Consider the following 27,889-nt stretch of genomic DNA (forward strand, 5'->3'; position numbering starts at 1 on the left):
CAGCCATCATAACGACGTAAAAGGAACTCAGAGTAAAAAAAGGCCAATCGGCTTACTGAAGCTGAGATTTTTTTTAAAAGGCAGTTTTCTCATGGAAGGCGAAAGAGTGGCGAAGATACTAAATAACTATTTTGCCTTAGTTTTCACAGAAGAGTATAATCATGGAAATGAAAGGGTTCAAGAGGAGGAGGAGGAGCAATTAGATAGGAAAACTATAAAAAAGGATGCAGAACAGAAAAAGTTGGTGAAACTCAAAAGCATCAGGCCCTGATAGACTACGGAGAGAAGTGGGAAAGGAGATAACAGACACCCGAACCACAAATTAGAAATTGTGCTGGAGGACTGGAGGGCTGCTAGCAGCACCTCTGTTGAAAAAGGGAGAAAGTGGGTAACCATAAACCAGTCAGCCTAAAGAAAGAAAGACTTGCATTTATATAGTGCCTTTCATGACCACCGGATGTCTCAAAGTGCTGTACAGTCAATTAAGTACTATTCGAAATGTAGTCACTGTTGTAATGTAGGAAACACAGCAGCCAATTGTGGGTCAGTGGGTAAATAAATAAATAAATAAACAGCAACAGTGGGTAAACTTCCAAAGGCCATAATAATATGTGATGAAATGAATATTCACTTAGAAAGATATGGGTTAATTAAGGGTAACCAGCACAGTCTTATAAAAGGCAAAGTGCGTCTGACAAATTTAATAGATCTTTGAGGAAATAATGTGAAGTGTATTAATAATGGAAATGCAGTAGATGTTTTGCATACGGATTTTCAAGAGACGCTTGATAGATATAATGCCATGTAGTAGGCTTGTTAGCAAAATTAGGGCGCACTGTATTAAAGGGAATGTGGCAGCATAGACAGAAAGTTGACGAGAGCACAGAAAACAAAGAGTAGTTATTAACAGATGTTTTTCAAACTTGGATGATATGGACAGTGTTAAGACCATTGCGCTTACATATATTGAGCACTATGTCAAAATTTGCAGACATCATAAATATAGGGGCCGTGTCTAACCATGAAGAGGACTGTAACTTTTTTTTATTCGTTTATGGGATGTGGGCATTGCTGGCAAGGCCAGCATTTATTGCCCATCCCTAATTGCCCTTGAGAAGTGATAGGTTAGTAAATTGGGCAGATAGATGTCACATGAAATTTAAGGGTGATTCTGCATCATCAGTGGGGAGAGGCACTCATGGGGTGGGGGCAGAGGCGGGGACGGGGACACATGGCAGTGTACAACCTGTGATTTGTCACCATGTACCTCCTGTGAGTGTCACTCCCCAGTGGGAGTGATTCTGCATCCCACTCATGGGGTGGGGGCGGAGGCAGGGACGGGGACACATGGCAGTGTACAACCTGTGATTTGTCGCCATGTACCTCCTGTGAGTGTCACTCCCCAGTGGGAGTGATTCTGCATCCCACTCATGGGGTGGGGGCGGAGGCGGGGACGGGGACACATGGCAGTGTACAACCTGTGATTTGTCACCATGTACCTCCTGTGAGTGTCACTCCCCAGTGGGAGCACTAACAGCCTTTAATGCGGAGAAATGTGAAACAAGGCAAGGCAATGAGACTAAATGATAGCTCTTTCTGAGAGACAGCACAGGTGCAATCTGCTGAATAGCCTCCTGGCCATAATATTCAAAGATCCTATGTCAGGGAGAACTAAATTCCTCCTTCCTCCACCCCCAATGCGATTTTTTAAAATTGTTGAATCACAGTTGCTGCTCTCCTAGCCTTCACCAATATTTATTATTTGGTTATTCCTTTGCATTGCCAAGTTTTGCAGTTGTTGCCACAGGAACCCTTGCCGTGGGCAGGCTCTCTGGCTCACTGATTTTGCATTGGGTTCTTGCCCTGTTTGCATTACGCAAGGTAGAATCAATCCACCTTCTACCACCCTTATTTACACGATAATAAACAGAAAAGGCTGGGATTCTAGAAGACATTATCACATGGGTCTAATGAAAACATGTCATTCCAGGGAATCTATGCTGTATCATCACAACAGGATGAATGGCATCCGCTGTACGGAAGCACACAGCCCATTTTAAAAGTTGAATATTATTAGGATTGTCTGTGTGTACAATGTGGCTGATTAGAGCCTCAAATGGTAGAGAAAATGCAGCCCTGGCTCAATCCTTAAAATAAAATGTTCGTGTAAGAGGAATTTCCTTTAAAAAATCAAGATTATACTGTCAAAACAATCTAAACAAGCTGTAAAGATTACAACCAAAAGTAAATGCATTTCTGATGATACTGCTCCAACCCACCCAGTCCCAGCACAATGGAAAGAAGTCTAAGTTGTTACCATCATGGCGCTGCTTCCGCACTCTCAAGGGGTGCATTGGCGGATGCTTGTCGTTTACTCCTCCTAGTAGGGAATGGTGTAACATGAGGTGAAAGAATAAGTGACAAATGGAGGAGAGTAGCCATTACAGAGACGTGGTGGCAAGGTGACCAAGGCTAGGAACTGAATATTCAGAGGTACTTGCCATTTCATAAGGATAGGCAGAAAGGAAAGGGAGGTGGTGTAGCTCTGTTAATAAGGGATGAGACCAGTGCAGTAGTGAGAAATTATATTGGCTTAGAAGATCAAGATGTAGAATCAGTTTGGGTGGAGATAAGAAATAATAAGGGTAAGAAGTCACTGGTGGGAGTGGTCTACAGGCCCCCAAACAGTAGCCACACTGTAGGACAGAGTATAAATCAAGAAACAATAGAGGCTTGTAAGAAAGGTATGGCTATAATCATGGGAGATTTTAATCTTCATATTGATTGGACAAAGCAAATTGGCAAAGGTAGAAACATAGAAGATAGGAGCAGGAGTAGGCCATTCGGCCCTTCGAGCCTGCTCCGCCATTCAACGAGATCATGGCTGATCATCCAAACCCTAGCACCCGGTCCCTACACCGACAGCCATCCCACCCAAGCCCTATCCCCGTAACCCCACGTATTTTATCCCCCCTAACACTAAGGGCCAATTTTTTTTTTATCATGGCCAATCAACCTAACCCGCACATCTTTGGACTGTGGGAGGAAACCGGAGCACCCGGAGGAAACCCACGCAAACACGGGGAGAATGTGCAAACTCCACACAGACAGTCACCCGAGGCCGGATTTGAACCCGGGTCCCTGGCGCTGTGAGGCAACAGTGCTAACCACTATGCCACCATGCTTGAGGAAGAGTTCTTAGAGTGTAGGCGGTATGGTTTCTTGGAACAATACATTGTGAAACAAACCAGGGAGCAGACTATTTTAGATCTGGTAATGTGTAACGAGGCTGGATTAATTAATGATCTCAAAGTGAAGGATCCTCTTGTGAAGAGTGATCATAGCATGGTAGAATTTCAAATTCAGTTTGAGGGTGAGAAAGCTAGGTCTCAAACTAGTGCCCTGAACTTAAATAAAGATAATTACAAAGGTATGATGGCAGACTTGGTTAAAGTGGATTGGAAAAATATATTACAGGATAAGACTGTCGAAAAGCAGTGGCAAACATTTAAGGAGATATTTCATAACTCTCAGCCAAGACATATTCCAGTGAGAAAGAAAGACTCTAAGAGATGGATGAACCATCCGTAGCTAACTAAGGGAGTAAAGGATGGTGTCAAATTGAAAACAAAGGTATACAATGTTGCGAAGAATAGTGGAAGGCCAGAGGATTGGGAATTTTTTAAAAACCAGCAAAGGACGACTAAAACAATGATAAAGAGAGAGAAGATAGCTTATGAGAGTAAGCTAGCAAGAAATATAAAAACAGGCAGTAAGAGCTTCTACAGGTATATAAAAAGGAAGAAAGTAGCTAAAGTAAATGTTGGTCCCCTAGAGGATGAGTCTGGGGAATTAATAATGGGAAATAGGGAAATGGCGGAGACTTTGAACAAATATTTTGTATCGGTCTTCACGGTAGAAGACACTAAAAGCATCCCAATAATGGATAATCAAGGGGCTATTGGGGTTGGGGGGAGGACTTAAAACAATCACTATCATTGGAGAAGACGTATGAGGCAAACTAATGGGACTAAAGGAGGACAAGTCCCCTGGACCCAATGGCCTGCATCCTAGGGTCTTAAAAAAGAGGTGGCTGCAGAGATAGTGGATGCATTGGTTGTAATCTACCAAAATTCCCTGGATCCTGGAGAGGTCCCAGCGGACTGGAAACCCGCAAATGTAACACCCCTATTTAAGAAACGAGGGAAACAGAAAGCAGGCAACTATAGACCAGTTAGCCTAACATCTGTCATTGGGAAACTGCTGGAGTCCATCATTAAGGAAGTGGTAGCAGGACATTTAGAAAATCATAATATAGTCAAGCAGAGTTTCATGAAAGGGAAATCATGTTTGACAAATTTGCTGGAGTTCTTTAAGGATGTAACAAGCAGGGTGGATAAAGGGGAACCAGTAGATGTCATGTATTTGGATTTCCAGAAGGCATTCAATAAGATGCCACAGAAAAGGTTACTGCACAAGATAAGAGCTCACGAGGTTGGGGGTAATATATTAGCATGGATAGAGGATTGGCTAACTAACAGAAAACAGAGAGTCGGGATATATGGGTCATTTTCAGGTTGGCAAACTGTAACTAGTGGGGTGCCGCAACTATTTACAATCTATATTAATGACTTAGAAGAAGGGGCCAAGTGTAATGTAGCCAAATTTGCTGATGATACCAAGATAGGTGGGAAAGCAAATTGTGTGGAGGATGCAAAGAATCTCCAAAGGGATATAGATAGGCTAAGTGAGTGGGCAGAAATCTGGCGGATGGAGTATAATGTGGGAAAATGCGAGGTTATCCACTTTGGTAGGAAAAATAAAAAAGCAAATTATTATTTAAATGGGGAGAGATTACAAAATTCTGAGGTACAAAGGGATCTGGGGGTCCTTGTACATGAATCACAAAAAGTTAGCATGCAGGTATAGCAAGTAATTAGGAAGGTAAATGGAGTGTTGGCCTTTATTGCAAAGGGAATGGAGTATAAAAGTAGGAAAGTCCTGTTACAACTGTACAGGGCATTGGTGAGACCACACCTGGAGTACTGTGTACAGTTTTGGGCTCCTTATTTAAGGAAGGACATACTTGCATTGGAGGCAGTTCAGAGAAGGCTCACGAGGTTGATTCCGGAGATGAAGGGGTTGGCTTATGAAGAAAGGTTGAGCAGGTTGGGCCTATACTCATTGGAGTTTAGAAGAATAAGAGGGGATCTTATTGAAACATATAAGATTCTGAAGGGGCTTGACAGGGTAGATGCAGAGAGGATGTTTCCCCTCGTGGGGGAATCTAGAACTAGGGGGCTTAATTTCAGAATAAGGGGGCACCCATTTGAAACGGAAATGAGGAGGAATTTCTTCTCTTAGAGGGTCGTGGATCTTTGGAATTCTCTTCCCCAGAGAGCTGTGGAGGCTGGGTCATTGAATATATTTAAGGTGGAGATAGACAGATTTTTGAATGGTAAGGGAGTGAAGGGTTATGGGGAGCGGGCAGGGAAATGGAGTTGAGGCCAAGATCAGATCAGCCATGATCTTATTGAATGGTGGAGCAGGCTCGAGGTGCCAAATGACCTATTCATGCTCCTACGTCTTATGTTCTTATGTATGTAGAATGTGAACCAATTACTATTTGGGTTGATGGGAAAACCTACCAAACAAGGAGGTACACAAAATTCTTGGCAAGCTTTGCTGATAACAGTTGGATGTCCTAATAACGTATAATGTGCAAATGGAGAGAAAACAGCATAATTTTCACACTACTAATCCATGCCACAATTTTCCTAATGGCTTCTTCTCAATGCCATGCATCATATTGAAGCTAAAAGGGCGGGTGCGTGACCTCTATCTCCCAGTTGTCTCTGCCCCAAAGACCTGTCTGGGATTGGGGAGTCAGGGTACCAGTCCACTGTATGGTGAGTTGGAATGTAGCATACTGCTATTCTATATCCCACCCAAGTTGTTCCTCCCCCAAAAAAGGCATTTGCATTACAACGATTGCTAAAAGGGCGGGTGCTTTCGATAAGGTCCCACACAAGAGATTAGCGTGCAAAATTAAGGCACATGGGATTGGGGGCAAGGTATTGACTTGGATAGAGAACTGGTTGGCGGACAGAAGGCAAAGAGTTGGAATAAACGGGTCGTTTTCCGAGTGGCAGGCAGTGACTAGTGGGGTACCGCAAGGATCGGTCCTAGGACCCCAGCTGTTCACAATATATATTCATGATCTGGACGAGGGAATTGGATGTAATATCTCCAAATTTGCAGATGACACAAAGCTGGGCGGGAGGGTAAGCTGCGAGGAGGATGTCAGGAAACTCCAGTACGATTTGGACAGGTTGGGTGATTGAGCAGAAACATGGCAAATGCACTATAATGTGGATAAATGTGAGGTTATCCACTTTGGTGGCAAAAACAGGAAGGCAGATTATTATTTGAATGGCAATAGATTGGGAGAAGGGGAAGTGCAAAGAGACCTGGGCGTCCTTGTGCACCAGTCGCTGAAGGTAAGCATGCAGGTGCAGCAGGCAGTTAAGAAGGCAAATGGTATGTTGGCCTTCGTAGCAAGAGGGTTCGAGTACAGGAACAAGGATGTCTTGCTGCAGTTGTACAGGGCCTTGGTGAGACCGCACCGTGAGTATTGTGTGCAGTTTTGGTCACCTTACCTGAGGAAGGACGTTCTTGCCATGGAGGGAGTGCAGCGAAGATTCACCAGGCTGATACCTGGGATGGCAGGAATGACGTATGAGGAGAGATTGTGTCGATTGGGCTTATACTCACTGGAGTCTAGAAGATTGAGAGGGGATCTCATCGAAACCTATAAAATTCTGTCAGGTCTGGACAGACTAGATGCAGGAAGGATGTTTCTGATGGCCGGGGAGTCCAGAACCAGGGGTCATAGTCTAAGGATAAGGGGTAAGCCATTTAGGACTGAAATTAGGAGGAATTTCTTCACCCAGAGAGTGGTGAACCTGTGGAATTCTCTGCCACAGAGGGCGGTGGAGGCTAATTCATTAAATATATTCAAGAAAGAGTTGGATATATTTCTTGAGGCTAAAGGGATCAAGGGATATGGGGAAAAGGCAGGGACAGGGTACTGAATTTGGATGATCAGCCATGGTCGCGTTGAATGGCGGAGCAGGCTCGAGGGGTCGAATGGCCTACTCCTGCTCCTATCTTCTATGTTTCTATGTTTCTAAATTAACCATATAGTTTATGTCTCGTCTATACTTTGTTCAGCATATGTAAAGGTCAGCTTTCACCGATATGTGCACTTAACTAATTATTTATTTATTTATTTCAATAATTTACTCTGTATTTCCAATCAGCCAAATCATAACTTTTCAGAATAAAATCCCAAATCAACCAAATTTGATTGAGGAAGACTCAAAATATTGCTCAAAATCCATTCGATGCTAAGGGGGAAACATTGAGTTGCTTTGCACCTCCCGTTAGCGCCCCCGGGGGCGCAAAGCCCCTAGTGCCCGGGCATGACGCTGCTAATGCCTCCCGCAAAATTCAACAGGAGATCTGCGGCGGCGGTAGCTGGTAGCGCCCCGCAGTGCTGCGCCACCGGCGATGACATCACCGCCGTGCGCAGCGCCCGCTTGCGCCCCAGCCGCAAACTTCCCTTGCGCCCCCTGACCTATCGCCAGACGATATGCCCGACAGGGTCAGGGTTTTGTTTTGGCAGCAGCGGCGGTCCAAATTAAAGGGCAGGTGCCGGGCGGCCATTTTTCTTTAGGCTGACTGCCAGCACCTGCTCCTTCTTACCTCTGTATGCGGGGTGCCGGCCGCAACCGCTCAGCCTGGCACTCCTCTTGGCTGTTTTCCCGGCACCCCGCTCCCTGGTGGTCTGTCAGGGTCCCGGTGCGTGCAGCACTAGGCCTCTCCCCTTTAATCAGGGGTGGGAGGTCTTCAATGACATAGCACTATGTGCCAACGCGTGTGGCGCTGATGCATGTAGCAGCGCAAAGTTCACTGGTAGCATCCCAAGAAAGAGGGGGCGCGCTTTCCAGTAGCGCCCCAGCTCCTGCTTAGGGCGCTTCCACTGAATTTACGGCGCAGGGGCCTTGAGGCACCACTGAATTTTTCCCCCTAAGGAACCTCACCAGAAACACCAGGTGCAATTTATTTTAAAAAAACTAGAGAAAGTTTTGGCAATTGAAACACTGACCTGTTTTTAGATATGCTGAGAGTTTGTTGACTTTATCATTCCCCCAGCAGTGCATATGATCAGTATTTTACACATTTACAGTCTATTGGCTTAGGTAATGCCGGATACACACAAACTATCAGGAGAATAAGTTCATTATGTGCCTGAAGCAATCCCAGGGCTCTTAAACTATTTGGAAATTCCTCTTCCCATTCAATTAAGGGATGAGATGGTTACACCCTTTGTTCCTTTTAACATAATGCTTTTATAGCTGGAGATTGTACTTCATCCAGTTCGGGAGAGCAATTGCTATGTGCCTCTTTCCCACTTTTATACCTGGGCTACGGAGCTAGTCTCTGTAGAAATACTCAGCTCTGATTTTATATGGGGCACCGCAGAAAACAAACTTACACGACTAGCTCCCTGCATTTACATTACTAAAATCAGCTCCCTTATTCTATTGACAGAATTGTAAGCCTATACTTTAATTGGTCTACAATGCCATCGGGATATGGGAGGAGGGGTTGTTTACACCATGGACTGGGCCTCCCTCTGCGACTTACACTCATATAAAGGCAAATTCAGCAATTCTGTACTCCCAGTGGGAAGCTACTTTTGAAGGAAGCATAGGTTAGAGACGGGGCTGCAATACTATAGCACTGATTTTGATCCACTTTCCCTTCAAGCACAGCTCTGGTGAATTTATAGTTTAAAAACAACTCACAATACTTTCCACATTGTCACAGGGGCTGCCAAAACTCTGTGTTCCATATAAAGCTTTGTGTCCCCCATAATGTATGTGTAATGTTGTACATATTCCATTGGATCATTATCTTTGGAGCTATGATACAAATGCGCTAAAAAGGGCTCTAATCATTTTCTTTCAGAACTAGAACTCATGTCCAGAAAATCTTCTATTACCAACAACAATGAAAACTGACCAAACTCCAGAGAAAACATCATGTGCATATTATTAAGCTTATGGAATTACCCTCCCTAATTAATTTTATTAAAAGGAAGCTCATCCCACCTTAGTATTGTATCCTAAAAGATAATTATTGGCACACATAATGACCATGTGGTCCAAATATTCTTACCAACAAATCATTTCTACACTTACCCATGATTCCACACGAGAGGAGTGTAGGCCCTTTACTCATCTTCTTTGGATCATGCTGAAAATAAGCAATTAAGCCAGAGTTTATAATGACTACCAGTTAAAGAGTATTTAATATTTAAAAAAATGCACTTACAGGTAGCTGATTAAAAAAATGCATTTAAAAAGAAAAATTAAAAACACTATTACAATGATGTCATGAAATCAGCCAATCACAACTCAGGGGAAAAGACATGTAATTGACAAAATTACTGATGTAACATGACATTTTACAGCAAGTAAAATTACCCAATCACAACAAACGAATTGCGTCACGTGACCATATGACATTATGACGCCACTAACTGACTGATTTTGAATATCACCAGTATAAGAACTTTTAAAAATATAACTTGTTTGAAATGGAGTGTGAAGAAACAAAAATTTAATCTTTTCAATGATATAAATCTTCTTTAACTTGGCACAAAGGTAGAGTTTCGTTTAGAACATTTGTTGTTTCAATAATTGATGTTAAAATGTTTGTCACTTTTTAGTACCAGTTTCCTGCTTAGTTCCTATAAGCACACCTCGTGTCCTACAATCTCAAAGCTGAACCTTTTCTATACTCTGCACCCAAAGCATTATACCTCAGAGGCTAACAATTACCCGACTTAAAGCCGTCTGCTTACTGGAATTAACACAGATTTGTGCTACATTACCAAATTCACTTTGTAGTGGCAAATATTACAACACAGACCAGAAGTTTACAGACTAAAGCAACTAATATCTTCATTTACAAACAAATAGCATGGTGAAGCGCAATAATCAACATGTGTTAAGACTATCTTATATACATACAGTAAGAATATCAGTAACGAGTCAATTCTCCTTCGTAAGACCAGCTCCTAATTGAGTTCAAGAGTCTGTTAAATAACAAGCAAATTTCTTGTGATTGTAGAGGGAATTCAGCTTCTTTCTGTCCTGTGCTGCTGAAAACTACACTAACCCTCGGGCACTGCTTGCATCTCCGAGGTCTCTTGTTTGGTTCAAACAACTGCTGTTGCAGGCATTCATGTGTTGTTTCAAACTCCTTGCTTGATATGCCTTAGGATTTAAAACCAAGACTCCTGCGCTCTGAAGATTAAACTACCAGAAATCAGTAAACTGGAACAGCTGATCCAAGTCAGACTAGACTCCAGTGACTTCCTCCTTATTATTCACTCTGCACTGTAAGCTCCTCCACCCCCCACCCCAGTAACTGATCACTAGCTTTCATTTTAAAAAACAATTCCGAGGTTCAATCTCTTCTTGCTTGTGCACACATTATTTGCAAGATCTAGAAAATAGCGAAGATACGTTAGTAGTAGTTTGTTTACAGCTTTGGCCCAACCACTCCAGAATATCGTAACATCAACAACTACATCCTGTGGCCACAAGAGAATTACAAATGAATTACATGCTACCATTTCCAAAATAAGATCATTTGCATTATACAGTACTCGTTGCAGTGATTTGTACTGTGAAAGAAAGTTCCTCTGACTATCTCTCTGAGAGAGGAAGTAGCTAGGCCAGAAGCACAAATTAGCAAATATTCCCATAAGTGAGTGAGTATGGCCAGTCTACAGATTATATTTTCCCCTTTTTCTGGTAATTTATTTCCTCTGCCCATCTTCTCTCATGACCTCCTTGCCAAGATGCAGTTTCACAGCTGCCTGGCATCAGTATTTCATCTAAGTAACCATTTCTCATCTGTGTTTTTCAGCAGGTTATTATGACCATGGTAGTAACATATTGGAACCCAACTCTGTCTTCGCTAGACTTTCACATGGGCTCACTTTCTGTAGGCGTTTTTGGGCAGTGATCAGGAGCGAGAACAGTGACTGTTTTTCCCCCGTCAACAACCCAGAGACATTTGGGCTAATTATAGTGGCCTTACTGTCACCCAGACTGAGATCTACTAAATGAACACAAATCTGGGCATTTCCTGGGCTGTTTGACCAGCCAGCTACTCATTGTCTTTACAAAATGAGCTGTTAGGGGTGTTAAAGCCTGCAAATGGATATCATATTTATTAAGCGCATACCCGTTATACTCATATTTGAAATGTTTCTTGTTTGAATTTATTTATTAAAATAGGCACAGTTATGAATACAGATGGGTCTGTAATATCCCCTGCTATGTCACACCAGCTTCCTCTCTTCAGTCTCGAAGTGACTTTCTGCCATCTTGGAAAATCACTCAAGCCGGAGATTAAGTACTAAAATTATACAACTATTCACAACAAGCTATTGCAAGAGTTAGAGTGAATTTTTAACTCTCAGTATAAAACACTCAAATAGTTGTTTAAATTTAATCAACTGATGCTGTGTAGAAATAGAACCACCAGTTCCATTCCATGCAGTAAGTGTTGTATTACAGTCGTAATCATCCGTATTACGTCCGCATCACCCGCGCCATGACAGGAGCTGACAACTGCTGGACAGACCACCCCCTAATCAGCTCTGTCATCTCCATCAATGTAGCCCCAAAACTGCGGCAGCAACAGAAACAATGCCGCCGGAAAATTAATGCTGGAGCACTCAAAGACCCCGCTAAGAAAGCCCCATTCAGCCTGCGCCTCACAAACAACCTGCGACTCCCAGTGATGCAGAGACACAAAGTGCCCACAGCACCTGGTCTGCACTCAAGGCCTCCATAATCAGCACCTGTGAAGAGACGCTCGGTCACTCGACCAGGAAATACCAAGACTGGTTCGACGAGAACGACCAGGAGATCCAGGAGCTAATAAGCCGCAAGCGCAAGGCATTCCTGATCTGGAAACAGCAACAGAGCAGCTCTACAGACGCCTGAAGGCCGAGGTCCAACAAAAAACTCGCGACCTAAAGAACAGATGGTGGATGGAGAAAGCGCAGGAGATCCAGCAGCTAGCCGACAACCATGACGTGCATGGATTCTTTAGCGCAGTCAAGACCATCTACGGCCCAAGCACCCAAGGCCCTACCCCACTGCGGGCCAAGAACAGAGAGGTACTCATCAAGGACAGAGAGGCAGTCAGTGCCCACTGGAAGGAGCACTTCGAAGATCTCCTTAACCGTGAATCTGTCTTGGACACGATTGTCCTCAACTCCATCCCGCAGCATGCTACCCACCACCATCTCAGCACAACCCCAGCCTGGCATGAGGTTGAAAAGGCCATCCGGCAACTGAAGAACAACAAGGCCTCAGGAGCAGATGGAATCCCCGCCGAGGCACTAAAGCATGGCGGAGAAGCACTACTGGCGCGAATTCATGAACTCATTTCTCTTATCTGGAAGGAGGAGAGCATGCCAGGGGATCTCAGATGCCGTAATTGTGACCATCTTCAAGAAAGGTGACAAGTCCGATTGTGGTAATTACAGAGGCGTTTTCCTGCTGTCTACCACAGGGAAAGTCAGCGCAAGAATTCTCCTCAATTGCCTTCTCCCAGTGGCCGAAGAGCTCCTCCCAGAGTCGCGATGCGGATTCCGCCTACTAAGGGGCAAAATGGACATGATCTTCACCGCAATCAAAAGTTTGTCACCATCCTCTGCCTGCTTCACGATGACATGCAAGCCGTGATCCTGACCAACGGTTCCACCACAGACCCAATTCATGTATGAACCGGGGTCAAGCAAGGCTGTGTCATCGCACCAATGCTCTTCTCGATCTTCCTTGCTGCAATGCTCCATCTCACCCTCAGTAAGCTCCCCGCTGGAGTGGAGCTAATTTACAGAACAAACGGGAAACTGTTCAACCTCCATCACCTCCAGTCCAGACCCAAGGTCGTTCCATCCTCTGTCGTCGAATTACAGTATGCAGACGACGCTTGCATCTGCGCTCACTCAGAGGTCGAACTCCAAACCATCGTCAACACCTTCACCAAAGCGTACGAGAGCATGGGCCTTACACTAAACATCCGTAAGACAAAGGTCCTCTACCAACCTGCCCCTGCCACACAGTACTGCCCCCCGATTATCAAAATCCATGACAAGGCCTAGGGTAACGTGGACCACTTTCCATACCTTGGGAGCCTACTGTCAACTAGGGCAGACGTCAACGACGAAGTCCAGCACCGCCTTCAGTGTGCCAGTGCAGCCTTCAGTTGCCTGAGGAAGAGAGTGTTTGAAGACCAGGACCTCAAACCCGGCACTAAGCTCATGGTCTACAGAGCAGCAGTGATACCCGCCCTGTTGTATGCCTCAGAGATATGGACCATGTACAGCAGGCACCTCAAAGCACTGGAGCGGTACCACCAATGCTGCCTCCGCAAGATCCTGCAAATCCATTGGCAGGATAGGCGCACCAACGTCAGTGTTCTTGCTCAGGCCAACATCCCCAGCATCGAAGCTTTGACCACGCTCGATCAGCTCCGATGGGCGGGTCACATTGTCCACATGCCCGATACGAGACTCCCAAAACAAGCGCTCTACTCGGAGCTCCGGCACGGCAAGAGAGCCCCAGGTGGGCAGAGGAAACGCTTCAAGGACACCCTCAAAGCCTCCTTGAAAAAGTGTAACATCCCCACCAACACCTGGGAATCCCTGGCCCAAGACCGCACAAAGTGGAGGAGAAGCATCCGGGAAGGCACCGAAAACCTCGAGTCTCTTCGCTAAGAGCAAGCAGAAGCCAAGAGCAGGCAGCGGAAGGCGCACACGTCAACCCAAGCACCCCACCCACCCGCCCCTTCAACCACCCTCTGCCCCACCTGTGACAGAGACTGTAGGTCCCGCATTGTCAGTCACCTGCAAACTCATTTTTAATGTGGAAGCAAGTCATCCTCGGTTCCGAGGGACTGCCTAAGAAAAACAGTCGTAAATCTGTTCGGTATTGAAGCGGCAAACACTGGTTTCATTTCTGAACAGCAGGCAAGAGTAAATATTTTGTGCAACGAAGGCAGATCTCTTGCAAACTTGAGCTCAATAGTCACAGACAGCACAAAAGGAGAAACTATACTGTCAGAGATCGCCCATAACTTATTACATGCTGCAACAATCAAAGCTTATCAAGGTGATGACTGACTGTCCATTTGAACTCCTGTTAACAAGGGATACAATTCCAGGTGGCTGCACCTCTGGGAGGGAGCTCCACAGGAGAGCCAGTGTCTGAAGCTTTTCTCCTTGTATTCTGTATGGGTTTTTTAAAAATTGATACAGAATGATGAGGTGCAGTCACTTTTTCAATGAGGTTAGGAAGTCAGAATGCCATATCCTATCAAAACCTCTAGAAATCTCATGATCTACTGCTCTGACTTTGTGCTTACATTAAAAGAAAAACTATTTCTGGATGATGAGATTTAGAAGCCTAGAAATTACAGTTGCCAATATTAGCAGGCAGATAGTTAATGTTCATGTTATAGTCCTTTGTCTGCTACTGTAACCGAAGAGTTCATTTATTTAAACTAAATAGTTTAATGCTTTGGTTAAATTACTGGACAAAGGAATGTTGAAGAAATGAGTTAAGCTTTTGTCCGTTAATATCACCAAATGTAATTTCTAGGGTTGTGTACCTGTAGTAAAATTAGTATGAGAAAAGGCCATTTAACCCATTCAAGCCTTCTCTGTCAATCAGCTCTAGGTTCTGTTTCAAAAACTGGGGGCAAATTTTACTCTTCAATGTCTGGGTATAAGAGTTTGGCAGAGCAGAAGTGCTTATTGCAACTAGAACACAAGCAGCTGACAATTTATTGAATGGAAAATCATGAGCAGCTTGTGCCCAAATTTGTGATAAATGCTTCCACCTTGCCAAGCTCTTATGCCCAGGCACTGAAGAGGAAAATCTGCCCTTGATGTGACCATCGAATGCATTTTCCATGATCTGGATGGATGGATGCAGCAGAAATGTTGCACCAGTCTGAATAAGGCATGGCCAACTCTGTCAAATCTTCTGGAGCTGCTGATCCTTGTTACTTATTCATTCTGAGCTCCAATCATTCAATCTACCAGTTTCTGGGAGCTTACAAATTTGGGGGTGGGCTATCCGGCACTGCTGCAACCATTTAAAGGGCTGCAATAGCCTTTTAAAGGGAAGGGACTTTTGTCTGGCAAAAATAATTTGCGAGTTCTGGGAGCACCTGTGCAGAGAACAGATCAGTTAACATTTCAGGTGTAGATACTTTGCAGGATCCACAACCGAAATGTGAACTCATCTGTTCTCTCTACAGATGCTGCCTGACCTGCTGAGTTTTCCCAGCATTTTCTGTCTTTGTTTGGCAGTTCCAACATCAGCAATTTAGGCACCAAAGAATACTCAGATTTACAAATTCAGCAGTTCAGATGTTCATGGAAGAACTGAGGGAAAAGGAGGGTTGCCCGGTTTGGCCCTCCAGGGCACCCTCTCAAGAGAGTGGTGCAAAATGGCTGGCAGAAAGTGGTGCAACACATAAATGTTGTGTCCAGAGGGAGTTGAGACAAATTGGGAGCAAAAGACAAGACAGTGAATTCTCCTACTGTACCTTCCTGTCATGTGCCTGTTGTGCAGCAAACCAATCCTCTGCATTACAGGCACACAGCAAAAAGATACAGCAGGAGCACTTCCAACACAATCACAACACAGCAGACGCAGTCAAAACCGAACAACAGACGTGGAAGGTACAAAGATCCAGCAGAATTCAAAAGCAGGAACATAAGACCAAATCCTGAAAGGCAAAGCCCAGTGGAAAAGCAGGTTAAACATTAAACTTTACAAGCTACCCTGCATATCTCATAATTAACTGTGAGAGCAGTAGACTTTTTCTGATGCTCTGCCAAGCATAAAGCTGCTCTTTATCATCAAACATAATATAAAATGATGTCCCATTATGAAAGCTTAGTATTGAACATCACAAAGGGGATCAGTAGAGAGGACCTACTGAATCAACATGACTGGATGGAGAGCTCCCATTGGTACACCAGTTAATAAAAAAGTTGCTCTACAGCATGCAAAACCACAAGCAACATTTCTGTTTCCTAGCGAGGTTCACACTGTGATGGTTCAGCATTCATCTCTACTTCATTCTCTTGATCATCAATCTCTCTTTGATTCAGTTTGGTATTTTATAAAGAAAATGTTGCAATCAATATTTCCACTGCTAAGATAATGTCGTCACCTAGGAATAGAATTCAACTGAAGCCCTGCTGTTCTTAGAAGAAAACCAAAATCCACAGCTCAGCTTTTCTTTTTAATAATGGGAAACAGGGAAATGGCAGAGACTTTGAACAAATATTTTGTATCAGTCTTCACGGTAGAAGACACTAAAAGCATCCCAATAAGAGATAATCAAGGGGCTATGGGGGGGGAGGAACTTAAAACAATCACTATCACTAGAGAAAAAGTACTAGGCAAACTAATGGGACAAGTCCCCAGGACCTGATGGCCTGCATCCTAGGGTCTTAAAAGAAGTGGCTGCAGAGATAGTGGATGCATTGGTTGTAATCTACAAAAATTCCCTGGATTCTGATGAGACCTCATCAGATTGGAAAACCACAAATGTAACACCCCTATTCAAGAAAGGAGGGAGACAGAAAGCAGGAAACTATAGACCAGTTAGCCTAACATCTGTCATTGGGAAAATGCTGGAGTCCATTATTAATGAAGTAGTAGCAGGACATTTAGAAAATCATAATACAATCAAGCAGAGTCAGCATGGTTTTATGAAAGGGAAATCGTGTTTGACAAATTTGCTAGAGTTCTTTGCGGATGTAACGAGCAGGGTAGATAAAGGGGAACCAGTAGATGTAGTGTATTTAGATTTCCAGAAGGCATTCGATAAGGTGCCACATAAAAGGTTACTGCACAAGATAAGAGCTCACGGGGTTGGGGGTAATATATTAGCACGGATAGAGGACTGGCTAACTAACAGAAAACAGAGTTGGGATATATGGGCCATTTTCAAGTTGGCAAACGGTAACTAGTGGTGTGCCACAGGGATCAGTGCTGGGACCTCAACTATTTACAATCTATATTAATGACTTGGATGAAGGGACCGAGTGTACTGTAGCCAAATTTGCTGATGATACAAAGATAGGTGGGAAAGCAAGTTGTGAGGAGGACACGAAGAATCTCCAAAGGGATATAGATAGGTTAAATGAGTGGGCAAAAATTTGGCAGATCGAGTATAATGTGAGGTTATTCACTTTGGTAGGAAGAATAAAAAAGCAAATTATTTAAATGAAGAGAGACTACAAAATGCGGAGGTACAGAGGGATCTGGAGGTCCTTGTACATGAAACACAAAGAGTTAGCATGCAGGTACAGCAAGTAATTAGGACGGCAAATGGAATGTTGTCCTTTATTGCAAGGGGGCTGGAATATAAAAGTAGGGAAGTCTTGCTACAACTGTACAGGGCATTGGTGAGGCCACACCTGGAGTACTGCATAGAGTTTTGGTCTCCTTATTTAAGGAGGGATATACTTGCATTGGAGGCAGTTCAGAGAAGGTTCACTAGGTTGATTCCTGAGATGAGGGGGTTGTCTTATGAAGAAAGGTTGAGCCTATACTTATTGGAGTTTAGAAGAATGAGAGGTGATCTTATTGAAACATATAGGGGGAAAAATTCAGTTGTTTGCGCCTCCCATTAGCGCCTTAAGAGGGTGCCAAGTGGGGCGCAAAGCAACTAGCGCCAGGGCGCAGTGATGTTTGCGCTGCTCGCAAAATTAAATAGACATTTTGCGGCGGCGCTAAACACTACCGCCACAATCTCCTGCGCCGGCAGATCGTGACGTCAGTCGAGTGTGCAACGCCTCGTTAGTGCCCCAGACCGGTAATTGAGTGGCGCCCCCTGGCTTACCGCCTGCCGCTAGCAATGACAGGTTGAGGGGAGCGTTATGCTGTCAGAAAGGGACTAGGGGAGCACTATTTAAAGGCGACCACTTCCTGCCTTTTTTTGTCGGTGATATTTTTGCACCATGCATTCTGAGAGAGAGAGAGAGAGAGACTTCTGGAGAGATTCAACGCTGTGTGAAGGAGTTTTGGGTACTGAGCAGCACTTTGCAGGTTGATTTTGATTTGCCCTTCCTTGTATCTATTTAGAAGAGACTGTGGGGTCTGCACTCTGAGCTCTTTCCCTGGTTCTCTCCATTGTTCTTTCCAGCAGATTTGATGTACAGGTCTCTCCAGGCTGAGATTCAGGCTGTGATTCAAGGCTGCAATGAGCAGGATGTGGATGGAGAGCAAGATCAACCCTCCCCTTTAAGCTAAAAACAGAAAATGCAGGAGAAACTCAGCAGGTCAAGCAGCATCTGTGAAGAGAGAAACAGAGTTAATGTTTCAGGTCGATGACCATGCGTCAGAACTCCCCTTTAAGAATTAGACGGTGCCAGTGTGTCTGTGTTCCATTGCTGACTGACATCACATGAGCTTTGCCAGTGCTGTGAGGTAGCGCCTCACTCCTCGGCCTTAGGAGAGGTGTGTAGCGCCTGATTTAGCGCTCTAATCACCTCCAGGGGCGATAGAAGCCAAGTTTGCTGTCGGAGGCGATAATTAGCACCAGGCGCTAAACTTTGCACACCGCCAATAATGGCGCCCCAAATGGGGCAATACCGAATGTTTCCCCCATAAGATTCTGAGAGGGCTTGACACAGTAGATGCAGAGAGGATGTTTCCCCTCATGGGGGAATCTAGAACTAGGGGGCATAGTTTCAGAATAAGGGGTCGCCCATTTAAAATGGAGATGAGGAAGAATTTCTTCTCTCAGAGGGTCACGAATCTTTGGAATTCTCTTCCCCAGAGAGCTGTGGAGGCTGGGTCATTGAATATATTGAAGGTGGAGATAGACAGATTTTTGAACTATGGGGGAGTCAAGGGTTATGGGGAGCAGGCAGGAAAGTGGAGTTGAGGCCAAGATCAGATCAGCCATGATCTTATTGAATGGCGGAGCAGGCTTGAGGGACCAAATGGCCTACTCCTGCTCCTATTTCTTATGTTATGTTATATTTCTTATGTTATAATGCACAAATAGAAAATAATGAATGTTCTGCATTCTTTGCATGGAGTAACTGTGCTGTTATGAATAAGCCTGGCACTGTAAGCTTCCATAACATCTTCAGTGCTGTCATACACTGTACTCCAGATATATGTTTTAGCTTTGCCTCACTGCTAAACTGAACTTTAGCCCTAGTCACGGCACTAATGCAACTTGGTGATGTACAAACAAAATAGCATAAGTTGACCCCATTAGCAGCTGCGAGGGATTTTTTTGCATTGTGCCACTAGATGTGGGATTGAGAATGACATTGTAAAGTTGGCCAAAGTGTCTTAGCCTTTTGCACCAAGGGCACCACATGTGTTGCTGCAAATCAATTATTGAAACACACTCGTCCTGCTTCAAGCTAGTGTTTCCAACAAACTTAGTGCCATTTTCATTCTCATTTTTTTATCTTCTCCATCACTATCCTACAACTGGCAGGAAATGTGGTCGTTAAGTGAAATATGTCCTCATACCTCTCAATCTAAATTGAACCACACTAATATTGGAAATGAATGAAAACAATCTGGATTTAGCTTTGCAACCTTATTCTTAGAAAGTTCATAAATAATGTGGAATTTGGTAGCTTTAGCACTCAGAATTATGCTTTGCATCACCCCTATGGGTTAATAATTAGCTGTTTATCTATATAGGTGTAACCCAAGTACAACACCATTTAGAAAGTACACTAGAATGCATACAGGACCAAGTAGGGTAACTGCACGTACCCTCCATTTGGACATCGGGTAAATGCTCCCATATTAGGGGAAAATAAATTTGTTGGCCAACTCACGTAAATATTAGTGACAAAACTGTCGACATCAAAATATTTGCTGTACATGGATCGAACTTAAACTCTGAACAGCCCGTTTGCCATTGATACAAACTCATCTGTTAGTTTAAAAGGGATACTCCCCAAAAGATTACACAAATTGCATTTGTGAGGCTTTCCCTAAATATTGGTAGTGTTCCCTCATGTACTGCCAGCTACAGATATGTGAAATTTAATTTTAACTAACTTTTCTGAATTATTGTACTGTATTATTATTATTTCAGCAGGTGCCCCAAGCACCAGGAAAGCGGGCACGATTATTACATGGCTGCTGTTCTGATTTTTTAGAATCATAGAATAGTTACAGCACGGAAGGCAGCCCGAAGAGCCCATGCCGGCTCTCTGCGAGAGCACTTCAGCTAGTCCCACTCCCCCGCCTTTTCCCCCTAGCCCTGCAAATTTGTTTCCTTCAGGTACTTATTCAATTCCCTTTTGAAAGCCACTATTGAATCTGCCTCTACCACCCTCCCAGGCAGTGCATTCCAGATCCTAACCACTCGCTGCGTAAAAAAGTTTTTCCTTATGTCTGCCAATCACCTTAAATCTGTGTTCTCTGGTTCTCGACCCTTCCGCCAATGGAACAGTTTCTCTCTATCTACTCTGTCTAGACCCCTCATAATTTTGAACACTTCTATCAAATCACCTCTCAACCTTCTCTGCTCTAAGGAGAACAAACCCAGCTTCTCCAGTCTATCCACGTAACTGAAGTCCCTCATCCCTGAAACCATTCTTGTAAATTTTTGCTGCACCCTCTCTCAGGCCTTCACATCCTTCCTAAAGTGCGGTGCCCAGAATTGGACACAATACTCCAGTTGTGGCCGGACCAGTGTTTTATAAAGGTTCATCATAACTTCCTTGCTTTTGTACTCTATGCCTCTATTTATGAAGCCCAGGATTCCGTAAACTTTAGGAGTGATGTGGCACTCTAAATATCAGTGCAGAATCAGGTAAAGACTGCAGCCATCCCAATGAAATCAAAGTAAATTGCCCAGAGAAAATCAGCTTGAAATTAAATTTACATTTTAGTAGTGGCACGACACAAGAAAAGCCTCACAAATGCAACTTTTGAGGGTTTCTCGAGGATTCACTGAGATTGTGAAGCTGCGCAATATAACCTACCAGTAGAAGTTATCTTCTGAAACTATTTATATTGGAAAATCAAAGTAAATGTTTAAAACTGATCCACGCATTAGGCTTAAGAAATAAGCTTACCAGTTCAGTGTTGAAGGTGTTGCATGTACCATAATCCAAGCCCTTGTTTTCTACACCTTTGGTTAAAAGAGTCACCATGGTAACACAGTCACCTCTCTGGGTCCATTACACCATGGGCAGCAGTCAGTGGGTATCATTTTAAGCCACATCTTCCATTTCAGGTCAGCGTGAGAGTTAGCTGTGAGTATACTACTGCAATGCTCTTCATAACTGTCCAATACCATGAAGGAGAGAAAAAGAGAGAAGCACATATAAGTTCACTAAATCATAAACTTGAAGAGTTAAATATCTACTGAATATTTATTTCCTCCCCTCCCCTCGGTGTGCCATGCACCATATTCCAGGCAAGAAGACTTGGCAGGTAACTGACGTCCAGATCTCAGGCAACCCTGCTCTTGAACCATCCACAGGTTATTAATAAATAAGAGCTCAGAGCGACGTCCCCATGAAAATTTACTCCCTCTTTGGGGAGGTGACTGGCTTCCACTCTGTGTCCCCCGTAATGTCATGACTGAGGTCAGGGAACCAACATGTGGGGAATCCCCAGTATGAACCCAGATCCTACACTCGGTAGCACAGCATAGTACAGTACTAATATGTTGTGCCTTTCAGTGCTCTCATAAATAAACTGAGGGCCAGTTGCTAAACAGAATTGATGGGAAATATTAACAAAAGCAACACATTTCTATATTTGATTTCATAGGAAAGTTCCTTTGTATCTGGATGAAAGAGCAAAAGTCACAATGGTCTTCCACTGAAAAACAGATAGTACTTTGCATCCAATTTCTCTCCAAATAAACTAGCACTACAGCAGTTAGTTTTGCGTGCACCCTGTTTATTTCATATAACACACCGAACAGTGCTTTAATTTTTTTTAATAAATTAATATCTATGGTTCCTTGGGGCATCAGACTTAATACTTTGCGCACGTAAGATGTTTGGAGATCGGTGTGCAGACCTGTTTGCCTACAATGAAACAACTTAGTTGTACTTCATTTGAACCCTGATAGGTGATTGGCTAAAATCCTCTCCTCCATTGTTAAATGACGACAATTTGAGTTTAGTTGGTGACGCAGCTGTTGTGTGATTTTTTAAAATTCAATCCTGGGATGTGGGCATCGCTGGCAAGGCCAGCATTTGTTGCCCATCTCTAATAGCCCTCGAGAAGGTGGTGGTGAGCCATTGAAACAGCCCACAGAAAAGAGTTGTCTGCTCAAACTGTGCCGGAGCCCCAGTGATGGGCTTCACACCTAGGCCGTGATTTCACCAACCTGGGCGGCTTCAAGGCAGGAGAGGTCGTCGGCGGGGGCGACCCCACTGCTGCGTGGATCCCATCGATAAATCAAATCTTTCCCTAATGGGCCTTGTTAGGCCCGCCCTGCGCGTTTCTCGGCCCTACTAAAGGATGACGCGATTCTTGCCGGTTTAGTTAAAGGGGCCACGACCCCAGTTACTGTCAGTTGCAAATTGATGGCATTCAGTGCTGTCAGTGTTTGAGTCTCTGCACTATGAGCTTCCAGCGCCAACAAGCAGCACCTCGCTTCACAAAGGAGTCCCTCCATCATCTTGTGGAGGGAGTGAGAGCACTTAGGGAGGTTCTCTTTCATTGTGGACGGCAGGAAGAGGCCTCCCCAGCAGACAAAGGCAGCGTGGGAGGTTACGGGGTTGTCAGTGGTGATTCGCACCTGGGTGCAAGAGATTCAATGATCTAGTAAGATCAGTGATGTGCCAAATAACTGCCTGAATCCATGAGGTTAAAGCTTAAGACTAAAGGCTTTTATTAAGTAAGAACATGGCATCAAGTTAACACAGTCATCACCGACCCAGCCCTTGGTAGAACATTCCAGAAGAGGGGCGGGGCTAGGGAGGAGCATTAGTGGTTACACCGGTGGAACATTCCAGACATTAACAAGTACAACAACAACAACAACACAAATGTCAGAACACAGAGTTCTTTCATCATATTCACCCCCTGCTATAGATTCAGTCTGTCAGGAGGTCTGATAATCCTCTGGGAATGATGTAACTCTTGCTGAGGCTCTTCCCGGAGTACTAACTCCGGTTAATTCGAATTCCCAGAATCATCAGTATTTTCCACACAGAGGGTTTGTGTCTCTGAAGGTCCAATACCATGATTGAAAACTCTACTCTCAGAGTTGAACTCTTTTCGAGCTCCAGCAGGTGCAAGATCTTTAATAGAGACCGTATCCTCTCGCCCATCCGGATATTGAATATACGCATACTGGGGATTAGCATGGAGGAGTTGTACTTCCTCCACCAGTGGATCAGTCTTGTGGCCTCTCACATGTCTGCGCAAAAACACAGGGCCCGTGGTCGTCAACCATGTGGGTAACATTACTCCGTTAGTAGCTTTTCTTGGAAAACTAAACATCCTTTCATGAGGGGTGGCATTCGTCGCTGTATACAGAAGAGACCTTATGGAATGCAGCATGTCTGGCAGGACATCCTGCCAGCGAGAGGTCGGCAGGCCTCGCGACTTCAGAGACAGTACGATAGCCTTCCACACTGTCGCATTTTCTTTCTCGACCTGCCCATTACCACGAGGGTTATAGCTGGTAGTTCTACTTGTTGCAATCCCTTTCGATAGCAAAAACTGTCACAATTCTTCGCTCATAAAGGAAGAACCCCGATCACTATGTATATAGTTAGGCATGCCAAACAAGGAAAACAGTTGGCAGAGGCATTTAATTACAACAGCACTAGTCACATCTGTAATGATCAATAACATGTCATTCTGGAGTGGTACAACTAAATATACGGCTCTACGGCTCCATCTAGTGTATGTGTTTAAAACTACACTACCCACGATGCACTAGGCTACCCAGGAGGTAGTAGTCAAGATGGAAGCCTGCACACAGAAGCACACATGCGGAATCTCTACAGATGCTGTACCTAGAGGACGTGTACTGAATAAATGTCTAGCTAGAAGCTAGCTGTTCACGGGAAATGTCGAGTACAATTGGCAGACTTTCAAACAACAATTCGAACTCTACATTGCTGCCATCAGGTTCAGTACGAAGCCAGATGCAAGGAAAGTAGCGTTGCTGCTCATGGTTGTAGGCCCACAGGCGATAGAGGTATTTAATACATTTGTATTTAATCCAAAGGAGAACAGAGAAAATTTAGACAATGTGCTAAAGAAATTTGATACACATTGTTCTCCCAAAAAGAATGAGACCTATGAAAGATACGTGTTCTGTTCAAGGACACAGCGGCAAAATGAGACTTTTGATAGCTTTGTGACCGATCTGAAACTGAAAGCACAGACATGTAATTTCTCTGAGCTTAAAGCATCCATGATTCGTGACCAAATTGTGTTTGGTATTCATGATAAAAAGGTCAGGGAACGTCTGTTGAGAGAAACCGAACTAACATTGGAACATGCTGTGACAATATGCCAAGCCAGCGAGCTAGCTCAAAAGCATGCGAAGACTTTCAGTGAAATCAATAATGATGCGATTGTAGTAAGTGCTGCTGTCAGTGCTGTGTCCTACAAAGGGAAGAAACATGGGCAGAACAGACATGAAAAGCAATCGGAGGAAGGAAATTTTAATTGTAAACGCTGTGGTTACAAACACCAGTTAAGACAATGCCCAGCGTTTGGAAAAATGTGCACAAAATGTCATGGAAAGAATCACTTTGCCAAACATAAGAACATAAGAAATAGGAGCAGGAGTAGGCCAATCGGCCCCTCGAGCCTGCTCCGCCATTCAATAAGATCATGGCTGATCTGATCCTAACCGCCAATCCACTATCACAGAACCATCTCCTGAATCTAACAGAATTAGACACACGAAATAGGAGCAGGATCAGGCTACACGGCCCCTGGGCCCGCTCCGCTACCCACAGGGCCATGACCGATCCGAACCTAGACTCATGTCCAAATTCCTGCCCGCTCCCCGTAACCCTTAATTCCCTTTACTTCTAGGAAACTGTCTACTTCTGTTTTAAATTTATGTAATGATGTAGCTTCTACAGCTTTTTGGGGCAGCATATTCCATGGACCTACCACCCTCTGAGTGAAGTAGTTCCTCCTCATCTCAGTTTTGAAAGAGCAGCCCCTTATTCTAAGACTATGCCCCCTAGTTCTAGTTTCACCCATCATCGGGAACATCCTCCCCGCATCCACCCGATCCAACCCCTTCACAATCTTATATGTTTCAATAAGATCGCCTCTCATTCTTCTGAACTCCAATGAGTAGAGTCCCAATCCACTCAACCTCTCCTCATATGTCCATCCCCTCATCCCCGGGATTAACCGAGTGAACCTTCTTTGTACTGACTCGAGAGCAAGTATGTCCTTTCTTAAGTATGGACACCAAAACTGTACGCAGTATTCCAATGCTTTTCAAAAGTAACAACAAAGAAAGGGCAACAAGTCAATATGATTGAGGACACTGATTTAAGTGAGACATTTTTTATATGAATGCTGTCATGTGACAATATAGAAAAGGATAGAGAAAATGTGCAGCCCTCAGGAATAAACAATGCTGAACATAACGTCAATGCAGTAAAAGAGGACAAATGGATGATCCCACTGCAGGTAAATGGAGCATTAGTTACATTGAAACTAGACACTGGGGCAAAAGCAAACTTAATCAGTATGAGTGACATTAAAAACATGAAAGAAAAGCCCAAAATGCAGAAAAAGTCAGTACTACTGAAGGACTATAATGGACAGAAAATAGATAGCTTAGGTGTATGCAGACTTAAAGTGACAGTCAAAGACAAAGCGCATCATCTCATGTTTTCTGCTGTGGCTGAAGGACTTGATTCACTACTAGGTGACAAAGCTTGTGAAGATTTAGAACTGGTCAAGAGAGTCTACCATATAAACTGTGCCATAAGCAGACCAGATGACTCAGTGGATTCTGTAGTGAGTAATTTCCAGGATGAGTTCAAAGGATTTGGAGTTCTACCAATCACTTACAAGATCCAGCTAAAGGAGGATGCTCAGCCAGTGGTGCATGCTCCACGAAGAGTTCCAGCACCCCTGCGTGACCGACTCAAGAAAGAACTGGACAGAATGACCACACTAGGACTCATCAGGAAAGTCGAAGAGCCAACAGACTGGGTTAACTCCATGGAATGTGTAAAGAAAAAGAACAATGATCTAAGAATATGCATGGATCCAAAGGACTTAAATGCAAACATAAAACGTGAACACTACCAGATTCCCAAGCAAGAAGAAATCACCAGTGAAATGTCAGGTGCCAGATACTTTACAAAGCTCGATGCCTCACAAGCATTTTGGCAACTAAAACTGGATGAAGAGAGCACCAAATACTGTACCTTCAACACACCATTTGGCAGGTATTGTTTCCTCAGAATGCCTTTCGGGATAATATCTGCATCTGAAATCTTTCATAGAGCGATGGAACACATAATTGAAGGTCTGGAAGGAGTTCGGGTCTATGTTGATGACATCATCATCTGGGGCTCCACACTGAAAGAACACAATGAGCGACTGACTAAAGTGCTACAGAGCATACGCCGGAATGGGCTGAAGCTCAACAAAGCCAAGTGTCAGTTTGGCGTCCAGGAAGTCACTTTCCTAGGAGATAATCTATCTGGTAAAGGAATAGAGCCAGATATGGAAAAAGTAAACACCATACTCAATATGCCCCGACCCACTGACAAAAAAGGAGTGCTACGCATCATGGGGATGATAAACTTCATTGGAAAGTTCATTCCTAACTTGTCAGCCAAGACAACCTGTCTGCGAGACCTGCTACATAAAACAAATGAGTTCGCATGGACAGACAGACATGAACAAGAGTGGATGAATCTTAAAACAGTGCTGACAACCACACCTGTACTCACTTTCTTTGACCCAACAAAGAGAATCAAAGTGTCAACGGATGCATCAAAAGATGGCCTAGGCGCGGTCTTGCTACAAGCAGAGGGTGAAGATTGAAAGCCTGTTGCCTATGCCTCCAGGTCTATGACTGATACTGAGTGTCGATATGCCCAGATTGAAAAGGAATGTGTAGGCTTGGCAGTTGGATTAGAAAAGTTCCATGGCTACATATATGGACTTCCCACCTTCACAGTTGAGACAGACCACAGCCCACTGGTTGCCATCATTAAAAAAAATCTGAATGAGATGTCTCCAAGGATTCAACGACTCATGATGAAGCTGCAAAGATATGACTTTGAACTGATCTACACACCAGGCAAATACATAGTGTTAGCAGATGCACTATCCCGAGCACCCACAATGAGTCATGTGAGCTCTACTGAACAAGACGTGGATGTTCATGTGAGTATGGTCACTGCTGCGCTGCCCGTGTCAGACACAAAATCAAAGCAAATAGCAGAAGAAACAGTAAATGATACAGTATTACAAACAGTAATAGAGAACATTCATCATGGTTGGCCAAAAGGTTCCTGTCCAAAATATTTTCACATAAGGTCAGAATTGAGTGTCGCAAGTGGACTATTACTAAAACAGAACAGAATAGTCATTCCACAGGCTCTACGTCAAGACATGCTCAAAAGGATTCATGAGGGACACCTCGGAATTGAAAAATGCAAAAGGAGAGCAAGAGACACTGTTTATTGGCCTGGCATAAATAAGGACATTGAGAACATGATGGCATATGTGAGACATGTCAGAAA

General features: G+C 44.0%; 1 protein-coding gene across 1 annotated transcript in view; it reads right to left on the reverse strand.

The window, feature by feature from the left end:
* fam53b (family with sequence similarity 53 member B) overlaps positions 1–27,889 on the reverse strand; it is a 130,059-nt gene that overhangs the window by 70,577 nt on the left and 31,593 nt on the right. Inside the window, exons 2-3 of the mRNA XM_085994627.1 lie at positions 21,248–21,457; positions 9,270–9,324 (exon numbers count right to left, since the gene is read on the reverse strand). Coding sequence (XP_085850753.1) covers positions 9,270–9,324; positions 21,248–21,325 — 133 coding nt within the window. The 5' untranslated portion in view covers positions 21,326–21,457. The remainder of the gene's footprint in view (positions 1–9,269; positions 9,325–21,247; positions 21,458–27,889) is intronic.

The sequence above is a fragment of the Somniosus microcephalus genome, chromosome 8 (genome assembly GCF_052327205.1).
Source record: "Somniosus microcephalus isolate GS21.2 chromosome 8, FLI_Smic_1.0, whole genome shotgun sequence".
Lineage (NCBI taxonomy): Eukaryota > Metazoa > Chordata > Chondrichthyes > Squaliformes > Somniosidae > Somniosus > Somniosus microcephalus.